The following is a 25,033-nucleotide window of genomic DNA, read 5'->3' as shown; positions in this document are numbered from 1 at the left end:
GGAACAAGAAAAAAAAAGTGCAGTGAAAGGAAAGAGGTTTTGTTTTTTTTTAATTATCTAGGATTAGGGAAAAAGGACAGGTGAGTGGAGGGAAGAGTTAGAGTGAAACAAGTTCCTCTCACAGTAGATAGGTCACTCAGTCACCTAGCAATGGAAAAAACAATAATGGTTAATTCTGGTCAACCTTAAGAAGGATGGGGAAAAGGGATATATATATATATATATATTATATATATATTGATAAAATAGAAATGATTAAAAGCCCTAGCAGTCAATCAATCTGTAGCTTGGACAGCTACATATTGGCTCAGGCAGTCTGAGCAAAGACAGCCAAAAAAAAAAAAAAAACCTCCAGGAACCCTTCCCAGGAGGCAAGGGTGAGGCTCTGATTAGTCAGATATTTTGTCACTCAAATAGAGCTCCAGCCACTTAGAGAAAAAAGAGAGAAGGAAATCAAAAAAGGAAAAGGATTGGAATGATACCCATGATGAGCCAGGAATCTTGGTAAAGAAAATAGTTCAGCAGGAAGCCTGCTAGGAGCAGCTGTCCGGCCCCTGGGGTCTGTTTCTGGCGTGGGGGTGGGGTGAGCTTCAGAAATAATCAAAATATTTCCTTTTTCCACTGTTTTCTAACCCAAGAGTGAGCTATAGGACCTCTCCTTGGTGTCACAGGTAGGACCCCTAATCCACCCTCCTGCTGACATCCCAGTTTCCTACCTTATCCAGTGAATGCTAGATTACAAGCTGCAGCTTGTTGGAGCTCAAGCCAGCAGCTGCCTCCATCTTGCCTTGCCCCCCCCCCCCATTTTTTATGAGTGATTTATTGAGCAATTATATTCTCTCCAGTTTTTTAAAATTAGGATTAATGGTTTACAGTATATACAATTGTTGATACATGTGTAAAATTTCTCAGTTTTCTGCAAAACACTTTCACCCCCAACCTATGCTTTTCTCTATCGTCATGTATCAGGACCTGAAAGCATCCCTGCCCACTGCACCCCTCAACCAGAGTCTTTTACTTTGATGCAATACACCAAAACCAGTTCTACTTTGTGTTTTCCCCTTCTGCTCTCATTTCTTAACTTCTGTACATGAGTGAGATCATCCCATATTCATCCTTCATTTTCTGGCTTATCTCATTTAATGTGGTTCCTTCAAGCTTCATCCAAGATGAGGTGAAGAAGGTAAATTCATCATCTTTAATAGCTGTAGTAGTCTACTAATAGAGTAGTAGTCTATTCTGTATATATGCCACAACTTTTTTAGCCACTCATCTGTTACTGAACACCTAGGTAGCTTCCAAGTTTAGATTATTACAAATCATGCTGCTATGAATATAGGTATACGCAGATTTCTTTGGATGAGTGTAATTCCTTAGGATATATTCTCAGGAGAGGAATTGCAGATCATAGGGCAAGTCCATTTCTAGTGTTCTGAGAGTTCTCTAGACTGTTTTCCATAGTCGTTGGGCCAATTTACATTCCTTTGTGGTGGTCACTTTGTCACTATAAAAAGATGAAGAAGAAGAGGAAGGAGGAGAAAACATTAATGTAAACAAAGGCAGCATCCCCAATGAAAATAGAGGCAAAAATTCCTCAACAAAATATTTTCAAATTGAGTTCAATAATCCAGTAAAAGGACAACAGGACCATGTGTTTTCTTTCTTCTTTTTTTTTTTTAGAGATACAAAGACAGTTCGGTTTTGATAAATCAGTATCATACACCGAATGAAAGATAATATCCATCTCAATAAATGCAGAAAAAAGCAACAGACTCACAAAATGCCACATAAATTCTTGACAAAACTCTTAACATAGGCACTAGTGGAAATCTATCTCCACAAATAAAGGTCCCTGATAACATAATGTTGAAAAACTGAAAGCTTTATTCCAAAATCAGTCACATGGTCTCCAATTTCTTTCCTTGAAGTTTTTCCTTCTTGTTTCTCTTCAGGTGTCTGCCTAAGAATTTGCCCAAGACTTTATTTCCTTTCCCCTTTACCACACCCATCCCAAGCTGGGTAGAAGATCTGGAAGGCAGGCAGGCATCCCCTTGCTCAGTGCCCCCACCCCTGGATGATGGCCAGCTTCCTGGCTCATCTTCCTTCCTCTTCCCTGCTGATCTTTCCCCTTCAGCAGTCACAGGGACCCTTGGGAGACTCACTCTGCCTTGAGCAGCCTTTCTACTGTGTTGGAACAAAATTCAGACTCATCATGAAACCCTAAAACACTGCTTGGTTGGTCTCTGTCCCTCCAGCCTATCTCAGGCCCTGGCCCAGTCCTCCCCTTTCAGGGACTTTAGACACACATTCTGTTCCAGGGACCCTGCCATCTGCCTGAGGAATCTCTCCTGCACTATCTGGTTAATACCCAATAGGTCTTCAGTTTCAGAAAGGGGATCCTTTTCCAAGACCAGTCTCCTGCCTAGTATATAGCACCTTGTGTCCCGGGTTCTTTAGTAGCATTGCACTGATTGTTTAGTTGTTAGTCCTATCTTCTTTGAGGCCATAAGCTTATCAAGACCATGTCAGTCTCATACCTTGTTTCATTTGGTATTCTTGGAAAATTATATGTTTTGTTTAAAATAGATGTTTGAATAAGTATCTGATGGTCACATGACTAATCTGTATTTTGTATAAGAAGATGGCTAAGGGTAGGGGTAGTTAGCATAATGGTTTTGCAAAGAGACTCTCAAGCCTGAGGCTCCAAAGTCCCAGGTTCAATCCCCCGAACCACCATAAGCCAGAGTTTAGCAGTACTCTGGTGTGAGGAGGAGGAGGAGGCTAACTCTGGAGGCCCATTTAGGTGAGGTTGAGCATTAGTGACTATTGCTTCTCACCCTAATGCAACAGGTACCTCTACATGTGTGTGCAGGCTCTGCTGTTCTCAGGGTTACCTCGTCCATGATGTCCTCCTGACTGTTGAGGGCAGAGGAAAACCCTCCTGTTGCTTTTCTGCTCTTGGTGTTAATGCGCTTCTAGGAAGCAGGAAATGGCTTTATCATCTCATTGAGAACTATAGGATCACCGTGAAGGTGCTGGAATGAAGCTAGATGGAGACCAAGAGAGATTTTAGTGTGGTTGTGCTCAGCAGAGGCAAAAAATAGAATCTAGCATCTTGCAAATCTAAGACTCAGTCTAGGTGCCATTATGTGTCTGCCTTGTTTCTTTTATTCCCCCTTAGCTTTATTGCAGTAATTTACATACCATAAAACTCATCAGCTTAGTGTATAAAAAAATCAGTGGTTTTTAGTTTAAGTTACAGAGTTGTGAAATCACCAAAATCTGACTATAAAACATTTCCATGACCGCACAAAGAAGCTGTGTACTATAGCCATCACTCCTCAATTCTAACAACTACTAGTTAGCCTCCCCTTTCCAGGGGTATGTCCTATAAATGCACTCACAGAATGTGTGGTCTTTTGTAACTGGCTTCTTTCACTTGGTGTAGTATTTTTAAGATTCATCTGTGTTGTAGCAGGTGTCATAATATAATTCCTTTTTAGGACGGAATAATGCTACATTGACATTTTTAATTTATCCATTTTCCAGTTGGTGGATATTTGAACTATTTCTGTATTTTGGATCGTTATAGTCATGTTGGTTCCCGTGGTTTTCCGGAGTATGTTTCCAGAACAATCTACCCTAACAGGAGATCTTAATGAAGAGGGACAATTGTTGACATTCCCAAAGAGCTCTTGAGGACCCTTGAGCTGGGGCCTCCTGCGGTAGCTTCCTTTTGCACACCTTGTGGGCCAGAACTTTATTCTTCCACAGGTCCTGATGTTGGTAGGGGGCCACAGGATGAAGTTGGAAGGCTGTCCCCCTGCAGACACTTCTCCGGGTGACTTTATTTCCTGTAGACTGATTTTTAAAAATACAGTTTTGTTATGGAATATTTCAAAGTCAGATGGAAATATGATGCCCAGCACATACCTACCTACCCACACATCTCAGAGTTCTGCTAATGTCTGTTTATTTTAAGAAACGGAACTCGGTCACTCCTCTTTCCTGCTTCCCGACTCCACATGTGCTTCAGGAACAAACATCAGAGCTTGCCCTTGTCTTTGCTTTTCAACCCAGCCCATACAACTTAGGGGGAGTGGATGAATGGCCACTGTATTGGCTTCCATAGGCTGTTCCTCCTAGTTACAGTAAGACACCATGTCTGATTGGAGCCTGGCATCTGAACTTCCAAGTGTGGGAGCCTAGGGTGGACTCAGATGGCAGGACCCATCCACACTGTGACCCTTTCTTTAGGGGACAGCAGTGGACTGACTGAAACTGAATCTTAGGTGGCAGATAATTTGCCATTACTAGTGTAATCTTCCTTCTCCACCTATCCCCCAAGCCTCTACAGAGTGCCACATACTCCCACTTTCCAGTTCTTTTTTGTGTGTCTGTTGCTAGCTGGGTCAGCTGAAACTTTCTCTTCCAGCTGTGAGAGGATACTAATAGGTTGATGGAGTCTGGTTTCTGAAAACAGGCAGTGATGCCAGAAATAAGTGGGGGTAGGGTATCAAGGGGACCTATTGCCTGATGAAACCCTGGATTAGAGAATAGGCTGTATCCAGTCCTTCCATGTCCTGACTTGCTACCTAGATAGGTTCATATCCCTGGGTCAGCATCATCTTTCAGGTAGATATAGCAGTCACTCACACCTCCTATGGTATCCTAGGAGAAGAAATGATGCTCCCAGTAAAGCACTCAGCCCAGAGTGCAGTGCCGCCATCCAGCATTTTATATGGATGGAAAGCAACTAGTAAAATAACCTACCATGTTTTTCTTTGCATATGGCAGTAATTGCCAATTGTAACTAAATTTGGGGAGGCATCTATGGGTCTGCCCAACCTGGAAGGCCTTTGGGGGTGTTTCTATATTTGTTCACTATTGGGTCCCTAATCCTTAACATGTTGCCTGCACATCTAGATTCTGGATTATTTCAATTAAGGGGCCCACTCTATGAACAAATAGCTCAGTGAGTGAGTGAGTAAATGAGTGAGTGAGTGAATGAATGAATGAATGAATGATAAGTTGGTGAATGAATGAGTAGAATAAACCAATAAGTAAACAAGTGAGAGAGCTAATGAATATGAGCGAATGAAGAAGTGAATGAATCTTGAGTGAAAGTGTGTGTGTTAGTGAATGAGTCACAGAGTGAATGAATGAACTAGTGAATGAATGGATGTGAGAGAGTGAAGGAGTCTGTGAAAACCTTCTCAGGAGGACTGCTGCTAAGAATTCAGAATACCCACCTCCATCTTCCCACTCCTGTCTCTGCCCCTGGTCCTGCATTTGGATTCCGTCTGGCACTACCTGAATGCCCCACTTGCCTCTTGCTTTACTGGCCTCTACAAGAAGGAAGGAGCATCTCCAGGGAGGTCCAACTCCTGCTCTGCTGTCACCAGTTGGGGATCCCAGGACAGTTCCCACTTGAGTTTCTGGTCTGCAGGGGAAATGCCCCTGGGATGACTGTACCCCTCAGAGTTGCTCTGCAGGTATCTGTGCACAGGAAGCCCTTGGACACCCCCTCTACTGTGTGTGCCCCTCCCTTCTAGGTCTCTGATGAAATGTCTTTCCTCTGGGCAGCTTCCTAGACCACCTTGTGACACAGTGCCACTCCCAGTTTCTGGGCTTTTCTATATTGGCTACCATTTGTGCTCAGAGCTGTAGCTGAAGATTTGGAGCTGTCTGCTGTACTCATACTCACCCACTTCCAGGCCCCCAGAATAGTGGAAATTGCTCATTAGCACATTTCGAGGACACCTCTGAAAGTGGCAGTCCTCAGGGGTGTCACCTTTCTAGCATGTCCCCCTCCACTTCCTCAAAGTCTCCCTGGAAGACACCAGGTGGCTCTCCTCCCAAGCAGGGACTATGAGCCTGGAGGAGGTGGTGGGGTGTGATGGGTGGGTATAACATACCCCAGCTCTGCTCCCCCCATAGTGGAACCCCCCCCCCGGCGGTAAGACCCACTGGCCTCCACATCCCCAAAAGGGGGAGGGCATGAAGCTGCTGGGGAGATGGGGGCCCTGCCTCCCTGGGAGTTGCCTTCTGGGTCCTCCCCTCCTGCTTGGGAGGGCACCACAGCCTGCCTGCCATGGGACCTTTCTAGTTTCTAAGAGCTGGGCAGGGGTGTGGGTGCGGCCCCTCACTCAGCATCCAGTCTCTGCGCCAGCTCAGGCTACTGCGCTAGGTGGGTCCAGGTATTCAGACCCCTCCCATCACCTCGCTCATCCTAGCGCCCCTCTCTTGTGACGTCATGCTCCTCCCGCACGGCATGATGGGAGAATCCTAATGTTTTCCAACAGATGCTCCAAGAACGGCTTTCAGATTAAAGCAATTGCCAGAGCAAAGATTCTTCCATTTCCCTTTTATTTTTTCCGGGGGGGGTGGGGGGTGGGGAGGGGGGAGGGATCACCCCCAGAAATTGCCGGACATCACCCTCTACCCCAAGCACGCAATAAACACTGACAAGAAAAAAGTTTTTATTTCCTGGTTCAACTTTTTTTTTTTTTGGAACATAGACTGAAGAATGGGAATAAACACGAATAAATAACAAAGCGAGGCCGCGCTTGCTGGGATGCATCTGGCTGCGGCCCGCGAGGCTATTGTCTCGCCGCCCTGAAGGCAGACCCTCCGTGGTCCTCCGGCTCCTTCCCTTACCCTGACGCCGTGGATTTTCCTTTTTTTTTTTTTTTTTTTTTAAATTTTAAAAGGCGCCCTTTGCAGCCCCCTCGCCAGTGACCTTGGCCGCCTCGGATGCTCTGATTCCACGCGGCTCCTTCCAACTTGCCCCGCGCCACCGGGCCCATGGCCGCGTCCGAGGACGAGAGCGGCTGCCTCGTGTCGCGGGGCCGCTCACAGAGTGACCCCAGCGTCCTCACCGACTCGGCCGCCGCCTCTGCGGGCGCCGGGGAGAAGCCAGGTAACCGCGGGCTGGCGGGGGCGGGGGCGGCGGGGCGTGTGCACGACCCGGGCGGGCGGCGGGCGCGTGTCCCAGGTTCCCCGCGCGGTCTGAGGTCTGCGGTCAGCAAGGCGCTCAGCCCCGGCTCCCCCCGGTTGCCCCCGGGCCCCCCCGAGCGCAGGGCTGGGGCGGGAGCCCTTTGTCCGGAGAGGAAGAGACTCCCCGGCGGAGCTCCCCATCCGCCCTCCCTGCAGACCAGCGGCTTCCCCTGTCCGGACTCTGACCAGCTGGAGGAGTCAGACCTGTGGCCACCTCCGCCCGGTGCCGGTTGGGAGCACAGCCCTCCCTACCCGGGGGGTCCCGGTTCCAGGGCTCCGGGGCTCGGGCTGGGGTGTCCCTGAGGGGCGGGGCGGGGCGGGGCGGTGCTCCGGCCCGCAGCTCTCAGAGGGGGCTTTCCGGGCTCTGGACTCGGGCGGGGCCTGGAGCACCTGGGTGCCGCCTGCGTCCTGGTCCGTGCGCAAGGTGGAGCTCAGAGCCAGCGGGTGGAGGGCGTCCTCCAAGACTGAGCCCGATTTCACTTAAATGATGTGGACTTTGCCCCCCCCCCCCCAAGAGAGCGGCAGTTGTATAGGTGATAAATCCAGCCACAAAGGCGTCTATATGGCTTAACTGATTACTTTCCAGAGAGGAAGAAAGGCCTAATAAAGCAGGAGGGGGGTGGGTGGGTGGGCTGTGTCACCATGGAGACGCAGGAAGCAAAGTGATCATTAAAACCTTTCTCTACCAGAAGGCAATTTTCACTTCACAGGGAGAAGTCTGAGCTTCTGAAATGCAGGGTTCAAAAAAAGAATCAAAGCTGGTGTTTTGGTATCAAGCCACAGGACCTAATTCTATATCTTAGAGGAGGAGTACAGCCTCCCCCCCCCCCATAGTTTTGACAATAAGTTGTCCTTACTTTCCATAGAGGACTTAGTCTGTTAGTCTCTAAATGTAACTGCCTGAAGTGGAGACTTGATCACTCATTAAGTGGTGGGCATTACAGTCTAGATAATCACCCTCCCCTCACACATACACAACACCCCTCAGGCTGGGGGCAAATCCTGCTTTGTGGAGAGCTTTCCTTCACTAAGCTGAAGCTTTACTATTGAGTTGCACAGAAAGACCCATTAAAGGCAGCTCTGTGCACAACAGGGGCTAGATTGAATAATTTTAAACAATAAACCCTTGCAAGTCTTGTAGAATTTCTTTGTTAAGACTGTTGACACTGTGTCACTTGGTCAAACTAAGGTACCAGCAAGGGGGAAATCCCTGGCTTTTCTGTGTCTGGGAGGGCAAGTTAATTTCCTGGGAGTTTTAAGTGGAAACTGCCATAAGCAGACCCCTAAGGTTTTAATTAATCCTTTTATTAGAAATCCAAGGATTTAGCTTTTAGCACTTGATGATGGATTGGTTTTCTCTGTGTTGGAGCTGCACACCCATGATTGTTCCAATTATGGAAGTCAAGTGGTTCCTCAGGAAGGAATCCTTCCCAGTTACTTTTGTCTTCCTGGCAGGAAAAGGAAGCAGACTCAAAAAGGAAATTGTGGAGGATTTAGCTTTCTTTCTGTCTGTGAGTTGATGTTTCTGTGGGCTGGGGCAGAGGACTTAGCAGGAGTTGGTGTTGGTTCACTAGGAAAGAGGTGGAAGGATCTGAGTGCCTCTGGTTAAGTGAGTGCCTGAGTTCTCAAGCTTAAATTGTCAACAATGTCTGTGAGGTGGCAGAGTGGGTAGAGTATCAAACTTGCAGGTCTGAGGTCTCCAATCGATCCTCAACACACAGAATGTGCCACATGATGCTCTGGTTCTCTCTACTTCTGTACCTGCACCACTTCTTATAAATAAATTAACACATCGTAAAATAAAGCACACCAACCAAATGGTCAACATGAGCCCACAGAGCAGATTCAGGTGGCAAAAAGTTTCTGGTCTTTATTTTTTTCTGAGTGGGAGAACTTATGAAAAAGCACCACACATTTTTTCCCCCCTCTGGGTTTTGTTAAGCAGAAGAGTTCTGGCAGAAAGAATTCAGTTCTTTAGGTTGGAAGCAACCTGGGAGCTTGAAGCAGGATGAATGCATAAAGGGGAGCATTTTCTACAATTTGCCTGCTTGATGTGCTTGGCATGTATTCACATATCTTATTTTCTGATGAGTGGGGGTTGTTACTCATTTCTGATATGGTGCATGCTTATCTTTGGTAGATGTATTAGAAAAATCTTTGTGGTCCAAAAGGGTCTGCTGCCCAGAAGACCTACTGGGACCCTTTTTATACTTACAGCTTTCAGGGTGCCTGGTGTTACATTAATTATGGCACCAAAGTGAGTCATTTCTTCATTTGACTGAAAAACTCCTGCTCTTCATCTTCTCCTCTCCTCTGGGATTCTTCCATGTGTCTCCTACTCTAAAGAACCACTCCTGAAAATGGAAGTCTGCTCTAGCCATGGAATAGCTGAGAACAAAATCAAGAGTTAAGAATCACCTCCTTACATGTAGGTTCTGTGTTTTTATAAAGCAGCCCAAGGTTGCATTTACCTTTCTCTTCAACTACATCTTTAGCAATATCTTTTAGCAAAAGCTCAGAGCATTATTGGAAAGGTAAACTGTGCACCCCCTTCTTGCACTCCAGATGCTATCTGTTGTGAATTTAGCAGAGAACCTCTAGACCTTTTCCTACATGTTTATCTTTCATATTCTTGGAAATTTGCATGTAAGAAAGTACAATTGATTAATGTAGCATGAGTAGAAAGTAGAAAGGGCTGGCTTCCGGGGGGCTGGGCAATAGGTGGCACAGTGGTTTAAGCGTACATGGCGTGAAGCACAAGGACCAGCATAAGGATCCCGGTTCCAACCCCCAGATCCCCATCTGCAGGGGGGTCACTTCACAAGTGGTGAAGCAGGTCTTCTTGTCTTCAAAATGTGAATTTTCTCTATGGTTTCTCAGCTAATCACATGTCTGGTACACAGCAACCTACCTTTTTAACTTATATGATATATCCTCTTGGAATATGTACCAGCTGACTCTCATCACTTCCCTGCCTCACACTAAATCTGTAAGAGTTGCATTTTTAAAAATATTTTTATTTATTTTTTAGGTATATATAAAGAGAAATTGAGAGGAAGGGGGAGATATATATATATAGAGAGAGACAGTGAGACATCTTAACCCCTGCTTTACCCCATCACAAAGCTTTCCCCCTACAGGTGGGGACCAGGGGTTTGAACCTGGGTCCTTGCCCACTGTAATGTGTGTGCTGAACCAGGTGCACCGCCACCTGCCCCCAAGAGTTCTCTTTATCTACAACCTTGGTAACACTTGAGGTCATTACTCTGGCTTTCTTTAGCAGATACATTGACAAATGTCTTGTTGTGTTAATTTGTGGCTCTCTGATTGCTGGTGAGCTTGGGTATCTTTTTGTGGTCTTATTATAAGTGCATTAAATGTCTCAGTGGCTATGTCTGTGGCCATGAGCTCCATGGCAGAGATGATACGTTTTCTCTGGGGGCCAGCCCTTTCCACTGTTGCTACACCGTTGCTCCATTAATGATTCCATCTGTATCCTGACAAGGTTTCTCTTTCTAAATCCCAACATCATACCCACCAGCAAGGTTCGATATCTTATCAAAAATAAATAAGTAGGGGGTCAGGCAGTAGCACAGTGGGTTAAGCGCACTTGGCACAAAGCGCAAGGACTGGCGTAGGATCCTGGTTCGAGCCCCTGGCTCCCCATCTGCAGGGGGGTCGCTTCACAGGCAGTGAAACAGGTCTTCAGGTGTCTATCTTCCCCCTTTCTGTCTTCCCCTCCTCTCTCGATTTCTCTCTGTCCTATTCAACAACAAACAACATCAACAACAATAACCACAACAAGGCTACAACAAGGGCAAAAAAAGGGGAGAAAAAAAAGCCTCCAGGAGCAGTGGATTCATGGTGCAGTCCCTGAGCCCCAGCAATAACCCTGGAGGCAATACATAAATAAGTAAATAAATAAATAAATAAATAAATAAATAAAAGTATTATAACAAACTTTTCTTCTGAGGAATTTACTCTCATGAAAAGTTGTGCTTTCTGCTTTCATGGACTTTCAGGCCAAGGGAAGGGCTTCTGTCAGATGTGGGGCCTCCCCTAGTGTTCTGGGAATTTCTTCCTGTCATTGTTTTTCCCTGCACACCACACTTCCAAGGAAAATACCCTTCCCCTGGTTTTTGTTTTGCTTTGCTACATCTCTTGACTCCCTGCTCACATAACTCCCAGCTCATCATTTGGGGTTCTTGAAATGCTGTTCTTTTCTTTTTCTGTCTTCTTCCTTTGACCTCAGCTCCCTTTTCTTATGTCGCCAGAGCCTGAAACTAGGCCAGGAGTCACTTGGGATGGCTTTTTTTTAGACTTTAAATATATTTATTTATTTATCTTTTCCCTTTTGTTGTCTCTGTTTTACTATTGTAGTTATTGTTGTTGTTATTGATGTTGTCGTTGCTGGATAGGACAGAGAGAAATGGAGACAGGAGGGGAAGACAGAAAGGGGGAGAGAAAGATAGACACCTGCAGACCTGCCCCACTGCCCCTGCAGGTGGGGACCCAGGGACTGGAACCTAGATCCTTATGCCGGTCCCTGTGCTTTGCGCCACATGCGCTTGACCCGCTGTGCTGCCGCCTGGCCTGACTCCCCTGGGATGGCTTTTTATAAAGATTCTGTTCAATGAAGAATTTGCATGTATGATGCTCTGGGTTCAATCCCAGCATCACACACTTATTTTGCTCTGATCTCTCTCACATAAGAATAAATAAATCTTTAAAACTATTTTAAAATTGTGACAGAAGGGTTAACATATCTTATCTCATGGGCATTTATGGCTGGCCCATTCTCTGTTGTGAAGGGACTGTTATTGTCCTGGGAATTGTGGGATGTACCCCTTCTCTGTCATTTATATGCCAGATGACAGTACAAACTACTTCCCACCCAGCACTAATTGTGGCAATCAGAAAATTTCTGGTGGCTCTGGAGGTAGTGTGGTGGATAGAGCAATGGACTCAGAAACAAGAGATTCCAAGTTTAATCCTTGCTACCACATGTATCAGAGTGAGTACCTTTCCCCACACTTTCTCTCCCTCCCTTTCTCCCTCCTTCCTTCCATTTTTCTTTCCTAACAAAAAATATCTCCAAGGTCAGGGGGTAGCATAATGAGTATTCAAAAATACTTTCATGCCTGAGACTCTGGGGCCCCAGGTTCAATCCCAGGCACTACTGTAAACAGGCACTGAGCAGCCCACTGATGAAAAACAAACAAACAAACAAAAAATCCAGGTATATATTCCCTGGGGATAGATCTTCCCTGGAGGACTGATACAGATGGTCATTCTCAGCCTGACTGGAAAGCATGTTAAAGGTGCTTATAGAATTTCTCACTTAGCAGGTCTGTGGTGGGTTTCAAGAGCCTGCTTTGAGGGAGTGAGGAGATGGCACATTTCATGCCTGAGGCTCCAAGGGAGATCCCAGTTCAGTCTCTGCTTCCAGCATAAACAAGAGCTGTGGAATTCTCTGATTTAAAAGAAAATCCCAATTGCCTTTCTAACAAAGGACTAGGTGATACTGGTGGTGCTTGTGAGGTAGCCAAGTACATCTGAGATGCATCTGGAACCCACCACTTTCGACATCACTCCCCGCCCCCCATGGACTTAACACTGCACTGAGTAGTTTCTTCCTCTTGTCTATTTCCCTCCAATACAAAAGTTTTACAAAATGTAGATCTGATCTCTTCTTAGTCTCTACGCTTCAGACCTAGCCCTATGTGGAGTGTGATGAGGGGTAAAGGCAAGCCCCTTTTTCAGGCTTACTGGTTCTTCCTAGATTCATTCCTTGAATGCTCTCTCTTACTCAGAACCCTGAGTTCTGGGGATCTCCCTCTGGCCCCTTACAGAGTGTCTACATGGCTTAATTAGTTGCAGAACTATGCAGTAATTACCTTGTCAGCTTCTTAGTGGTTATTAAAAATAAAAGCTGAATGCTTTGAGAAAACATGGAGTTTAAATACTTAAGTGTTTTCTGATTATGAAAGCATGGCACATTCACTAGAAAAGTAATCAGATGCTTTGGAAAAATCTGTTCCGTACCCCCTTTTCATCTTAATAGGACACAGAGACAGTGAGAATAAGCAGCTTGGTTCCTGGGGCACCCTTTGATGCAGGTCCTATAATTATGGGGTGGAGCAGTAGTGATCTTAAAATAGGATTTAAATGTGTGTATGTTTTAAATTGTTTTACTTTTATGAGTGTGTTTAGTGAGTTCTTTTGGTACAGGCACCTGTCTTGAAGGACACAGATAAACTTATATCATTGGGCCTTTAGAGCGTCTGTGTCAACTGCAGGCCGTGAGGTATGAAGGGTGAGAATGTTCTGGGCCCCTCACCAGTTCTAAACCAGAGCATCATTTAATGGGTAGTGTGAAATGCCACCAGGAAGGAGAGTAAAGGGAAAAGTTTGCATATAACCAAATGTGTATCTAAGGATTTGAGTCTTATTATTGAACTTGAGAGGGGATTATGCTCCTTGTTACTGTCACATTGTCTGGCACAGTGATGAACTACAGTATTTACAGGGTTGAATTGGGGTGTATGATGTTTGCACAGTTATCACCATGCAGGAAGGAGTGGGGACCCAGAGAGTAGGTCGGCTACTTTTTTTTTTTTTTGCTTCCATGGTTATTTCTGGGTCTCCATGCCTGCACTATAAATCCACTGCTCCTGGCAGCCATTTTTTCCATTTTGTTGTAGTTGTTGTTATTGCTCTTGTTGTTGTTGGGTAGGACAGAGAGATATCAAGAGAGGAGGGGAAAACAGAGAGGGGGAGAAAAAGACACCTGCAGACCTGCTTCACTGTCTGTGAAGTGACTCCCCTGAAGGTGGGGAGCTTGGGGCTCAAACCCTGATCCTTAAGCCAGTCCCTGCACTTTGCTCCATGTGCGCTTAACCCACTGCGCTACCGCCCAGCTCCCTGGCCAGCTACTTTTAAAAGATATGCTGGGAAGTTAAGTTTCTAGTAAATTGTGGGTTTCCTGTCATATTGATATGTTTGTCACTTAGGGTTGACTTCACTAAATGGCACTGGCTAAAAAAGAGTGTTTTCTTTTACTTGTATTAAATTAATTTAAACTAATTAATTTAAACTAGTTTAATTATATAATTTCTCCATGCAAAAAGAGGATTTTCTTTCACTAGAAGTACAGACCATGCATATAGGAAGTTCTGCACTTACATACTTGGTCTGGTCATTTGCTGCCTGCACCTGCAGCAATAAGTGCACATTCCATGCAGGAAGAAGGTGGTGAACAGGTTAAGGGGTCTCCTTCTGCTATGGCACTGAAACCTCCTTTCCCTAAAAGTTGTCTCATAACTACCTCTAGTAGCAGCATGGGTGGAAATGTGGGATTTTGTTTATTTGTTTTAGATAGGTGCATTGAGCTCCTCCCTAGCAAGGCCATGTACAGGAGATCACAGTCTTCGTGAAACTTAAACATAAAACCCATGATCCAGATGAGAGTGTGGGGACTACAGCTGCTTCATAGTCTTCCTTTCTTTCTTTCTTTCTTTCTTTCTTTCTTTCTTTCTTTCTTTCTTTCTTTCTTTCTTTCTTTCGAGAGTTTACAGACACCCAAGCACTGTCCAGCTCTGGCATATGGTGGTGCTGAGGATAGAACCCAGAACCTGGGACCTTCAGCATACACCTTTGGTATGCTATTGCTATAGTATCTCCCCACCCATTCTATTTTTCTTTTATTTTTTAATTTTATTTATTGGCTAGAGACAGAAATTGAGAGGGAAGGGAGGGATAGAGAGGATGAGAGACAGAGAGACACCTGAAGCCCTGCTTCACCACTTGTGAAGCTTTCCCCCTGCAAGTTTGGACCAGGGGCTTGAACCTGGGTTCTTGCACATTATAATGTGTGCGCTTAACCAGGTGCACCACTGCCCGGCCCCTCCCCAACCCATTCTATATGTACACCTATACCTGTAACAATTCCTATCTATATCATCTGTATCTTTAGAGATAGATACAATTATTACATGAGGCATTGGGGAATGTTTCTTTTTTTAAGATTATCATGCATTTATTTGGGGTGTGGGGGGTCTAGAATAAGGCACCAGGGAGTCAGGCCATATTGTAGTGGGTTAAGCGCACATGGCACAAAGCACAAGGACCAGCATAAGGATCTGGGTTTGAGCCCCATGCTCCCCACCTGCGGGGTAGTCGCTTCACAGACAGTGAAGCAGGTCTGCAGGTGTCTATCTTTTTCTCCCCCTCTCTGTTGTCCCCTCCTCTCTCCATTTCCCTCTGTCCTATCAGATGACATCAATAACTATAAAAACAATGAAAAAAAAAGGGCAACAAAAGGGAAAATAAAGAAAGAAAGGAAGAAAGAAAAAGAATATGGCACCAACCAGAATATGTGGTGTTAGGGATACAGGCAAGTCCTGCATTCTACCTGTTGAGCTACCTCCTTAGTCACTCAGGGCATACATTTCTTTCTCTTTATTTTCCTTCCCCTCTTTCTTTTCCTTATGGCCACCTGGACTGTTGGTGGGGCTTGTGGTGCCTGTGCAACTCTATTCTTCCCGGTAACCATTTTTTTTCCCTCAGATATGAGGATAAGAGACAGAGAGAGATACCACAGCACTCATGAAACCACTCATGAAACTTCCACCTGCAGGTAGGACTATGTGGTGGCCCATTACTCAAACCTCAGTCCTTGTGCATAACGACATGTATTGCTGGACCATGTGAGCTACCTGCTGGCCCTCCTCATGACATTTCTTTACTGGAAAATGAAATGGTGGATGAATTAAGCTGTGTGATCTAAGCATGGACACGATATTCATACAAACTACCTTTAATATTTACCCAGGAATTAAGACTGTCCTTCCCAGAGCTGTCAGTCTTATTAATGATCAGTGAGTAGAGTGAAAGAGTGATTGTTGTCACTTCTGTGTCAACAGGAGGTGATTATACTTATATTTAATCTTCCTGTGAACCTGAAATAGCCAGAGTCTAGAAGGGTGCAGACACACCCATGGCCCCAGAAATATGGAGAGGTCTCAATTCTGGTGTTTGCCACACTTACCCACTTACCCTGCCCACCTGTCTGTCCTTCCCACTTTCTGCCCTTACCATCCTCTGTGCCCCCAATCTTTCTGCTTCCCTTTGGCAGGAAAACATTGTTTGAGACAATATAAAGTCTAAGTCACTTGAGCCAAGTTGTTGCTGACCTTGGCACATTTGTCTGTGAGGACTTTTGTGTAAAGCTCTGAATACATGCCAGCATCAGGCCTGCCCCAGTGCCTGGCTGGGGCAGGCCTCTGCTGTGATCTACAGGGCTGTACTCACCTTCTTTATTTTCCTATTAACTCCCCCATGAGTTGGGAGACAGGCTTTTTTAGTGAAAGATGAGAATATGGCCTTTCTTTTAAATCATTTACATAAAAGAGAAGATGGGACAAAAATACTAATGAAGTGATGGTCTTTACATTAAGCATTAGAAACCCATGTATCAAAATTCCCAAAGGTGCAGTAGCTTTCAATGAAGTGATCTTCTTTCCATGACTGTTATATGGACATGTAATAGAAAGAGGCGTTGTTGTGTGGTCCGGGAGGTGGTGCAGTAGATAAGGCACTAGACTCTTTAGCATGAGGTCTTGAGATCGATCCCTGGCAACACATGTACCAGACTGATGTCTTGTTCTTTCTCTCTCTTCTCCTATCTTTCAAATAAATAAATAAACAGACAAACGTTAAAAAAAGAGGCATCATCCATCCTAGAAGCTCATGGTCTGGCTAGGGGCATACCCTTGTATAATAAATGGCAGGCCCCTCCAGCATGTTCTTTGCTGTGTCCTGCCCACATCATTCTCTACCAGACATCTCAGGCTGCAAATGCTGCCCTTCCTCAGCCCTAGTGGTCTATAGGAGTTAACATTGCCCCTACATGTCAGAAGGCTGAAAGGTTTCCTCATATAATGTAGATCTAGGGAGTGCTTCTTCTCTATGTTCAACTCATGCTCTTTGGACCCATCTTGTGTGTCTCCTGACTATAATAGAAACATACATGGTTCAAAGGTTTCACTTCTGGGAGTCAGGCTGTAGCGCAGCAGGTTAAGCGCAGGTGGCGCAAAGCACAAGGACCGGCATAAGGATCCCGGTTCGAACCCCGGCTCCCCACCTGCAGGGGAGTCGCTTCACAAGCAGTGAAGCAGGTCTGCAGGTGTCTATCTTTCTCTCCTCCTCTCTGTCTTCCCCTCCTCTCTCCATTTCTCTCTGTCCTATCCAACAATGACAACAACAATAATAACTATAACAATAAAACAAGGGCAACAAAAGGGAATAAATAAATAAAATAAATATTAAAAAAAAAAGGCTTCACTTCTGCCTGATTCTGTTGGCTTGCATTCAGGACTCTTTTAGGCCTGAGGGAGTAAAGTGTCCTCTGCCCCCTTTATCTGGAAAGCTTTCAGTACTGTAGGAATAGAGAACTGGGACCAGAGGTACCCATGCAGCTGGCTTGTTTATCATCCCAGAAAGTGAACTCATGGAGATGAGGGACATGATCATATTCTTGTCTGAATTTTCTGTGTCTCCAACATGGCTGGACCTTGACATTGGAGTTTAGTAGTTGAGGAGGGGGACTGCAGGTGGGTGGCCTCTTTGGTGCGAGTCAGCTTAAATCTGTGTGACTTTGAAAGGTCTGTAAAATGAAGACTACTTATAACTGAAGCCACCTAAAAAGGTGGTGGTGAGGATTTAATGAGTTGATTCCTATAGTATTTAGCAAAGTGATTAGAGCACAGGGAAAACCCAGGAACTTAGAGTTGATATCAGCCTTCTCTCATTACAGACAAGCATCCACAGAAGAGTGTTAGAAATCTTATATATTTGTCTATGGCAGTCAGTGGGAAGCTTTGATTTTGTGCGACTTTGGGGCTCCCAAATGCCCACATGCCCCACTAGTGCTGAAAGAGGAGACCTTGCTGACCTGAGGGTCACCACTACTGTGTAGAATCAGTTATCCCTGTTAGGCTCTCCCGCCTTCCCTCTGCATGACCCTAAGACTGATTCTTGGCATCCTGTTGAGTAGTGCCGACTCTTATTCAGCCCTCTGACTGACTTCCTGGCTAGGGAGCTGAGCTGGAGAGGCCAAGATGTGAAGGTTGTAGGACAGAAGCAAGTCAAATCCAAGATGGAAGGTTGAGTAAGTCACAAACCCCCTCTGGGACTGAAGGCTATAACTAAGCTAAGTTGACCCCAAGTTTTTTAGGTCAGCTTTGTGCTCAGGATGGAGTCTATGTGCATATTTCTGCCGAACTAGCTTTGCAGGTGGGCAGGAGAGAGACTCTGGGACTCTTGGAGCCAGAAGGCAATCCCAAGTGTGTTCAAACAGAAGAGCAGCTGTATATATACTCGCCAAGTAGGGTGGAAACAGGATGTGACATAGAGAGGGTGGAGCGAAAAGAGACTGGTGGAAATCAGGGTGTGTCTAGGAGAGGGGGTTGAGCAAAAAGGGAGTATGAACCAGTGGGGATTAAACCAATGCCCTGCAGGCAGGGCAGTTCCCAGGTAACACAGTAATTATGTAAATAGACCACAGCGATTAAGCAGTGCAACAGAAGGGGTCTTAGAAGCAGAATTTAGAAGCAGACCAACATCTCTGTGTGTGAAGGTGTAGTTTATGGTTTCTTGTACTTCATTTTTGTTTCTTTGCCCTAATCCTTGCAAGTAGCTGGTTTTGCTTTAATGGAAAGTAGGAAGTAGCAGAAGATTTAGGGATCATTTGCTATCTCTCTCTCTCTCTCTCTCTCTGGAAGTGTGAAGGGTGAGATACAGAGTCCTTTAATGACATGGATCTAACAGAGTGTTGCTGAGTATTGTATTGACATGAGCTTAACCCTGCTGACATGGTTTCTTTCCTCCTTGACTTCCCATGGGAATCTAAAGCAACTTCTCTTTCCCATAATATCTCCATTACAATCAGCACTGGTGTTTTAATATGTGTCATTTTCCCCTAATGGTTTTCTAACTCATTCTACTTTCTGTCCAGTCTTTGCCCTTTGTCTTTACAGTTTTGTGTTTCTCTTTGTACTTTGTTTAGGACAGAGCATTGCTCATAGCAGATGCACAATATACACTGGCTTATCTTGATAAATGAAGATACCTGGTTGCCTCTCTTATCCCCATTCACCAAATGAATGACACAATGTGATGACTTCTGGTAGGAAAGTCTCATCCTGTTGAGAGATCTGGAGCAAATGAGAACAGGCTAAAAAGCAGTGACTCAGAGCATAGCTCGTCAACTATATGCTTGCTAAAAATGAGCCTAAAGATCTGTTAATAATTAGTTCCCTTGCAGTTTTTTAATTAACTAGTAACAATTCATTCCAGGAAGATATTAGCAGATAACAGCTGCACCCTCTTAGGAAAAGATGAATTCTGACCTGGCCTGTTTTTTTTTTCTGCTTCCTTTCCTGACCCTGGGTAGATCCTGGGTAGTCTCACAGGGTGGACTTTTGGGCCAGGAGACTGTGAGGTTGAGGTTGGTTCTGTCAGCTGATGTTTCTTGGGGGTGACATTGAGTAGCCAGGCTGGTTGGAGGTAGTTATTAAATAGTTTCTGCCCATGAGTGTCAGGGGTCACCCATGCCCTATAGCGAGATTCTTCCTTCTCGTCCTCTTTCTTGTCTCTCTCCTAAGTCCCCTCCAGGCATGATGTCAGGGACAGCTATCAGAGAGCAAAGACTCTGTCCCTCCACAAAGCTTTCTAAGGGGGAATGACCCAGTCTCTTGGTGGAGGCTGCTCTGGGACTGACAGCAGGAGAGAGCTGAGGGAAGGTGCCATTTGAGTTGAGAGCTGAAAGTGAGTCTGTAAGCCAACCTCAGTGAAGGAAAGGGTGTGCTAGGCAGAGAGAATGCACATTGCAAAGGCCAAGGGGTGGGAGGATATAGGGTTGTGTGTACAAGACTGGAAACTTGAAGGGGCTAGGGATAGTAGCACTGGTGCAAGGTCTTTTTGGGGTGTGTGTGTGGGGGGGAGTGCTTATTTGTACCTACAGTCACAGAGGAAAGCTTGGAGAAGAGGATATGCTTTATTTGTATGCATGTGTGTGTGGAGAGATTCAGTTCTCAGGGCACTAGATTTCCATGCCTGCCTCCCCTCAGCTTTGCAGGCCCCTGTGCGGGTGAGGGTAGGTGAGGGGCCTGGACATTCACAAATGTGATCTGCCTTGGGGGCAGACCCCTACTTTCTCCCATAAGTGTCAGGCCTCATTTCAGGGGTAGGCAACGGCCCCTCTTGGCAGTGCAAGTCATTCTCAGGGACAGTCCCTGTGACCCCTACCTTGGGGCTTGGGAGTGTGGTTGGGGCACACATCCTGTGTCACCTGTTTCTCTCCCTTGTCAAGTTTAAACATTTATTTGGCCCCAGGAGGGGTCTTTGCTTCCTCCCCCAGTGATATCTGTGAGCAATCTTCACAGACTCCCAAATTGATTGTCAAGAGTCCAGACACCCTTGGCGTATTTCTCATGACCACCTCCAGGTATCTGGGTCTTGGTACAAGTAAATAGAGAAACATCAGGTGGCACTGAGTTCTTGTACTCTGTCCCAGAGTCAGAGAGCTGGGTGACATTTACACTGCTAAACTTAGAGGCAGGAAGGGCCCTTGGAGGACAGAGCCAGTCCTCCTTTACAGAACTACTGAAGGTTTTAAGTTCATATCCCCCTACCCTCCATTGTCTCCTCATCCCTCTCTCTCCATCCTCCCTTTCCCTAGAGAAGAGGCCTCACTGGAAAGGCATAGCCCCTGGCACTGACAACAGCTCTTTTTTTTTTTTTTAAGTATTTATTTATTTATTCCCTTGTTCTTGTTGTTTTATTGTTGTAGTTATTATTGTTGCTGTTGTTGTTGGATAGGACAGAGAGAAATGGAGAGAGGAGGGGAAGACAGAGAGGGGGAGAGAAAGATAGACACCTGCAGACCTGCTTCACCACTTGTGAAGAGACCTCTCTGCAGGTAGTGAGCTGGGGGCTCGAACTAGGATACTTACACTGATCCTTGCGCTTTGTGCCTCATGCGCTTAACCCACTGTGCTACCACCTGACTCCCACAGCAGCTCTTTTAAGGTCAACTTGCTGTCTGTCCTTCAGGCAACGATAGTCTTTTAGCTTTCCATGTTTTTTTTTTTTTTTTTTTTTGCCAAAAGTCATAGGGGGAATGAGTCATTGTTCTTGTGCATATGTGTATGTGTATGCATTCCTGTAACTTTTCCCCACCTTTGTTAAAGGTCACAAGCAGCAGAAGGAGAACCAGATAACAGCCTTGGTCAGACCTTTTACAGGTGCTACCTGGATGCTCGGAAGCCCTCATGCTGATTAGGCTTTAGTCCTGGCCTTGTCAGTTGCATCTGGCTGATCTTTGAAAGTCCTGCCAGGCAGTGCCTGGTTTTCCCTTTCTGTAGTCTGGGAGGAAGAATGTTCCTGCCTCCTGGTATAATTATGGGGAATCAGATGATCTGATCCAGACCTATAGGTAAATGCCAGGTCACTAGCTATACACTGTGCCAGCACATGCCCTATAGATATGTTAGCTCTCCTGAGTGGAAAGTAAGGCCCCTTCTCCAGATCTGAGCTGGGTGGTCAGTCAGCTGAGAAGGTCCCCCCCCCAGCCCCAGACCACACACACACTCTGCTCCTACCCTGAGTCTGATGGACAGGGTGATTCTCCCACTTACTTAGAAATCTCAGATGTCACCATATCGCTGCACATGAAGACACCGTGGGTGTTTCTTGAGCCTTCAGTCACACACTGGAGAGGGAAGACGAGTAGGGTCAAAGATATCTTGGGTCCTCATTTGGGTTCTGATTGCACTGTATAGCCCTTCTCCAAACCCTGTAGGAGCACCTAGAGAAGTCTGAGCTTATACTGTTTCAGGAGAGTGCTTGGGCTGATGATCTGTAATCCCCACTGGTAAATTTATATAGAGGACAGTCTTTGCATTGTTTCTAATTTTGCAGCAGCTTCAACAAAAAAAAAAAAAAAAAGAGAGAGAGAGAGAGAGAGAGAGAGAGAGAAAGGAAAAGAAAAAGAAAGAAAGAAATCTTTGGCAAACTCTCAGAACAATGGTTCTATGTGAGATGAAGCCTTCAAAAATAATTCTTACTCCCACCCCCAGCCCGGAAGGGAAAACAAGAGCTTTTTATAGGAGGTGGAGGACCATGTTCTTCTTCTTCTTTTTTTAATTAAGCAGGTGTTTAGAATCTGGAAAAATGGCACATGCACATGTTGAAAAATCTTTGATGACAGATGGGAAAGAGTGGGGCCAGAGGACCCAGCTCAGGCTGTGTTCTGTTCTGTTACTTACCAGATGTCTGTTCCTCCTCTTCTGATCTCAGTCTCCTCCTCTGTAAATTGGGAACTGCAGTAGTGTCTCAGTATGTGCCTACAATCACAGGGAAAAGTACCCGTCCGTGGGTTCAGCAGAGTTTGGTTGTCTATAGATAGGGCAGGCCAGATCTCTACCTATACCCCCAGTCTTTCTTCCCCAAAACAATCACCAGGAAATTCTTCGATATGGTTTCAGAAAATTCTTATGTATGATATATGCTCTTTAAAAAAATTTATTTATTTATTTTAATGAGAGAGAGAGGCCAAAGTACTACTCAACTCTGGAGTAGGATGGTACTGGAGTCTGAAGTGTGCAAGTTCTGTGCTCAGTCAGTGAGATATCTCCACAGTCCTACTCTTCCCTTTTATTTTATCTGTTTATTTTAATCACTTTATTGGGGACATGTTGCTCAACATGACTGTTGTCGTGGGTGTGCAGTTTTCCATCTCCACATGATAGCTGTCAGCAAATCAGATCCTCCAGCAGCTCATTCAATTCCTCCACTGTAGGATACTGGATCCCCAAACCCTTTTTCACTCACTCACTCACTCACTCACTCACTCACTCACTCACTCCTTCCCCCTCCCTCCTTTATAGTCCTTCATTTGTACAACAGACCTTACTTATCTAATTAAAGTTTACCCTGTATTTTCCTTTTTAAAATTTCTTTTATTTTTTAAGTCAATTATTATTGGATAGGGCAGAGAGAAATTGAAAGGGGAGAGGGGATATAGAGGGAAAGAGACAGAGAGACACCTGCAGCCCTGCTTCACCACTTGTGATGCTTTCCTCCTGCAGGTGGGGAACCAGGGGCTTGAACCTGGGTTTTTGTGCTTAATCAGGTACACCACTGCACCCCCCCCCCATCGTTATTTCTTAAGTTCCATCTCTGAGTGCGGTTAGCCTAAATTTGTCCTTTCTTCTTCTAAGATCAATCAACATGATTTCTTGAATTTCCATTCAAGTTGAAGTTTTTATATTTACTTTTTTAGAAAAGGAAGCAGGCTCTCAGTCCTCCATTTCCACCCCTATCCTATATCTATGCCTTGCTTTCCCTTTTTCTCATATCTTAGAGTAGGGGATATGCGAGAGAAAGAGGAATGAGACAGCGGAAGCTGGGTGGGGTGGTGACAGCATGACTCTTGGCAGGCAGAGGAAAGGGCTTATGCAGGGACCATGAGGCAGGAGGACATAGTCTGTGACAGCGGGATCTGCAAGAGGGTATATATGGCAGGAGCAGAAGGTCCTGCAGTCACAAGTCCTGGTGTCTTAGTAACTCTTCACATCATTTGTCTCTGGTGCCTGGTACACTTTCTTGGATGCCCTTTGTCTGCATCCTTAGTTATAGCTTCAGATTGACCCCCATACAGGTGACCAGTGGGTGTAGAACCAGATGGTTCCCTCCCAGAAGAGCCCAGGGATTTGTTTTAAAAAGTGTTGGAGCTGGTGGATATCCTGATAGCTTGACCAGGGTTGGGGCATATATTCTTTTTTAAAATTTTTTTTATTATTTATTTAAGAAAGGATAAATTAACAAAACCATTGGGTAGGAGGAGTACAACTCCACACAATTCCCACCACCCAATCTCCATATCCCACCCCCTCCCCTGATAGCTTTCCCATTCTCTATCCCTCTGGGAGCATGGACCCAGGGTCATTGTGGGTTGTAGAAGGTGGAAGGTCTGGCTTCTGTAATTGCTTCTCCGCTGAACATGGGCGTTGACTGGTCGGTCCATACTCCCAGTCTGCCTCTCTCTTTCCCTAGTAGGGTGGGTCTCTGGGGAAGCAGAGCTCCAGGACACATTGGTGGGGTCTTCAGTCCAGGGAAGCCTGGCTGGCATCCTGATGACATCTGGAACCTGGTGACTGAAAAGAGAGTTAACATACAAAGCCAAACAAATTGTTGAGCAATCTTGGACCCAAAGCTTGGAATAGTGGAGAGGAAGTGTTAGGGGGGTACTCACTGCAAACTCTAGTGTACTTCTGCTTTCAGGTATATATTTTGCAGTAGTTTATGGATACGTGTGAACATATGCTCTCTCTCACAGAAACTGGTGTATATTTAGGTTTTAGGACTTTGTTAGAAAGTGAAACACCTGAGATGGAATTAGAGTATACTATGAAAGGAAAGGTCTCACCTGAGTAATGAAGCTGAAGGGTTGTCATTCCACACGTGAAGTGTCTGGACACAGTCTAAAGTGAAGCATGTTGAGGTGGCACTTGTTGTGTTGATTAGGTTGTGATCTGCAGATGCAATATTATTTGATATGGATTGGGAGAGGCATACGGGAAAGTGGGCCCTATCCAAGGGTTCCAGGACTGGGGGAAGTAGAGGCTCTATAGTGGAGATGTGAGGTTCCTGCTGTCTTAGGGTTCAAAAAGACAATCGATAGTTAATGTTATCATCACATTATTTGGTGATTGGGTTAACTTTGAAAAGTCCTTTTGTTAGGTAAATTGGTACAGCCTCTGTGGAGTGCAGTCTGGAAAACTCTCAGAAGGCTAGACATGGACCTTCCATATGATCCAGTAATTCCTCTCCTGGGGTTATACCCCAAGGACTCCATAACACCCAACCAAAAAGAGGTGTGTACTCCTATGTTCATAGCAGCACAATTCATAATAGCTAAAACCTGGAAGCAACCCAGGTGCCCAACAACAGATGTGTGGCTGAGAAAGCT

General features: G+C 45.4%; 1 protein-coding gene across 6 annotated transcripts in view; it reads left to right on the top strand.

Moving 5' to 3' along the window:
• The window catches only part of PHACTR3 (phosphatase and actin regulator 3), a 304,918-nt gene that overhangs the window by 36,854 nt on the left and 243,031 nt on the right, over positions 1-25,033 (top strand). For 5 of the 6 annotated variants that reach the window (XR_009547169.1, XR_009547208.1, XM_060180991.1 and 2 more), the window contains exon 1: positions 6,425-6,922. The exons of the other annotated variant lie outside the window; for it this stretch is intronic. Coding sequence is in view for 3 of the 5 variants with exons in the window: in XM_060180991.1 (XP_060036974.1) it covers positions 6,808-6,922 (115 nt within the window). In the remaining 2 variants the exon portion in view is untranslated. Of the gene's footprint in view, positions 1-6,424; positions 6,923-25,033 lie in introns of those variants that run through there. 6 annotated transcript variants of the gene reach the window in all.

The sequence above is a fragment of the Erinaceus europaeus genome, chromosome 1 (genome assembly GCF_950295315.1).
Source record: "Erinaceus europaeus chromosome 1, mEriEur2.1, whole genome shotgun sequence".
Classification (NCBI taxonomy): Eukaryota; Metazoa; Chordata; class Mammalia; order Eulipotyphla; family Erinaceidae; genus Erinaceus; species Erinaceus europaeus.
The sequence above is the reverse complement of the archived record's forward strand: the minus strand, read 5'-3'. Positions and strand labels throughout refer to the sequence as shown.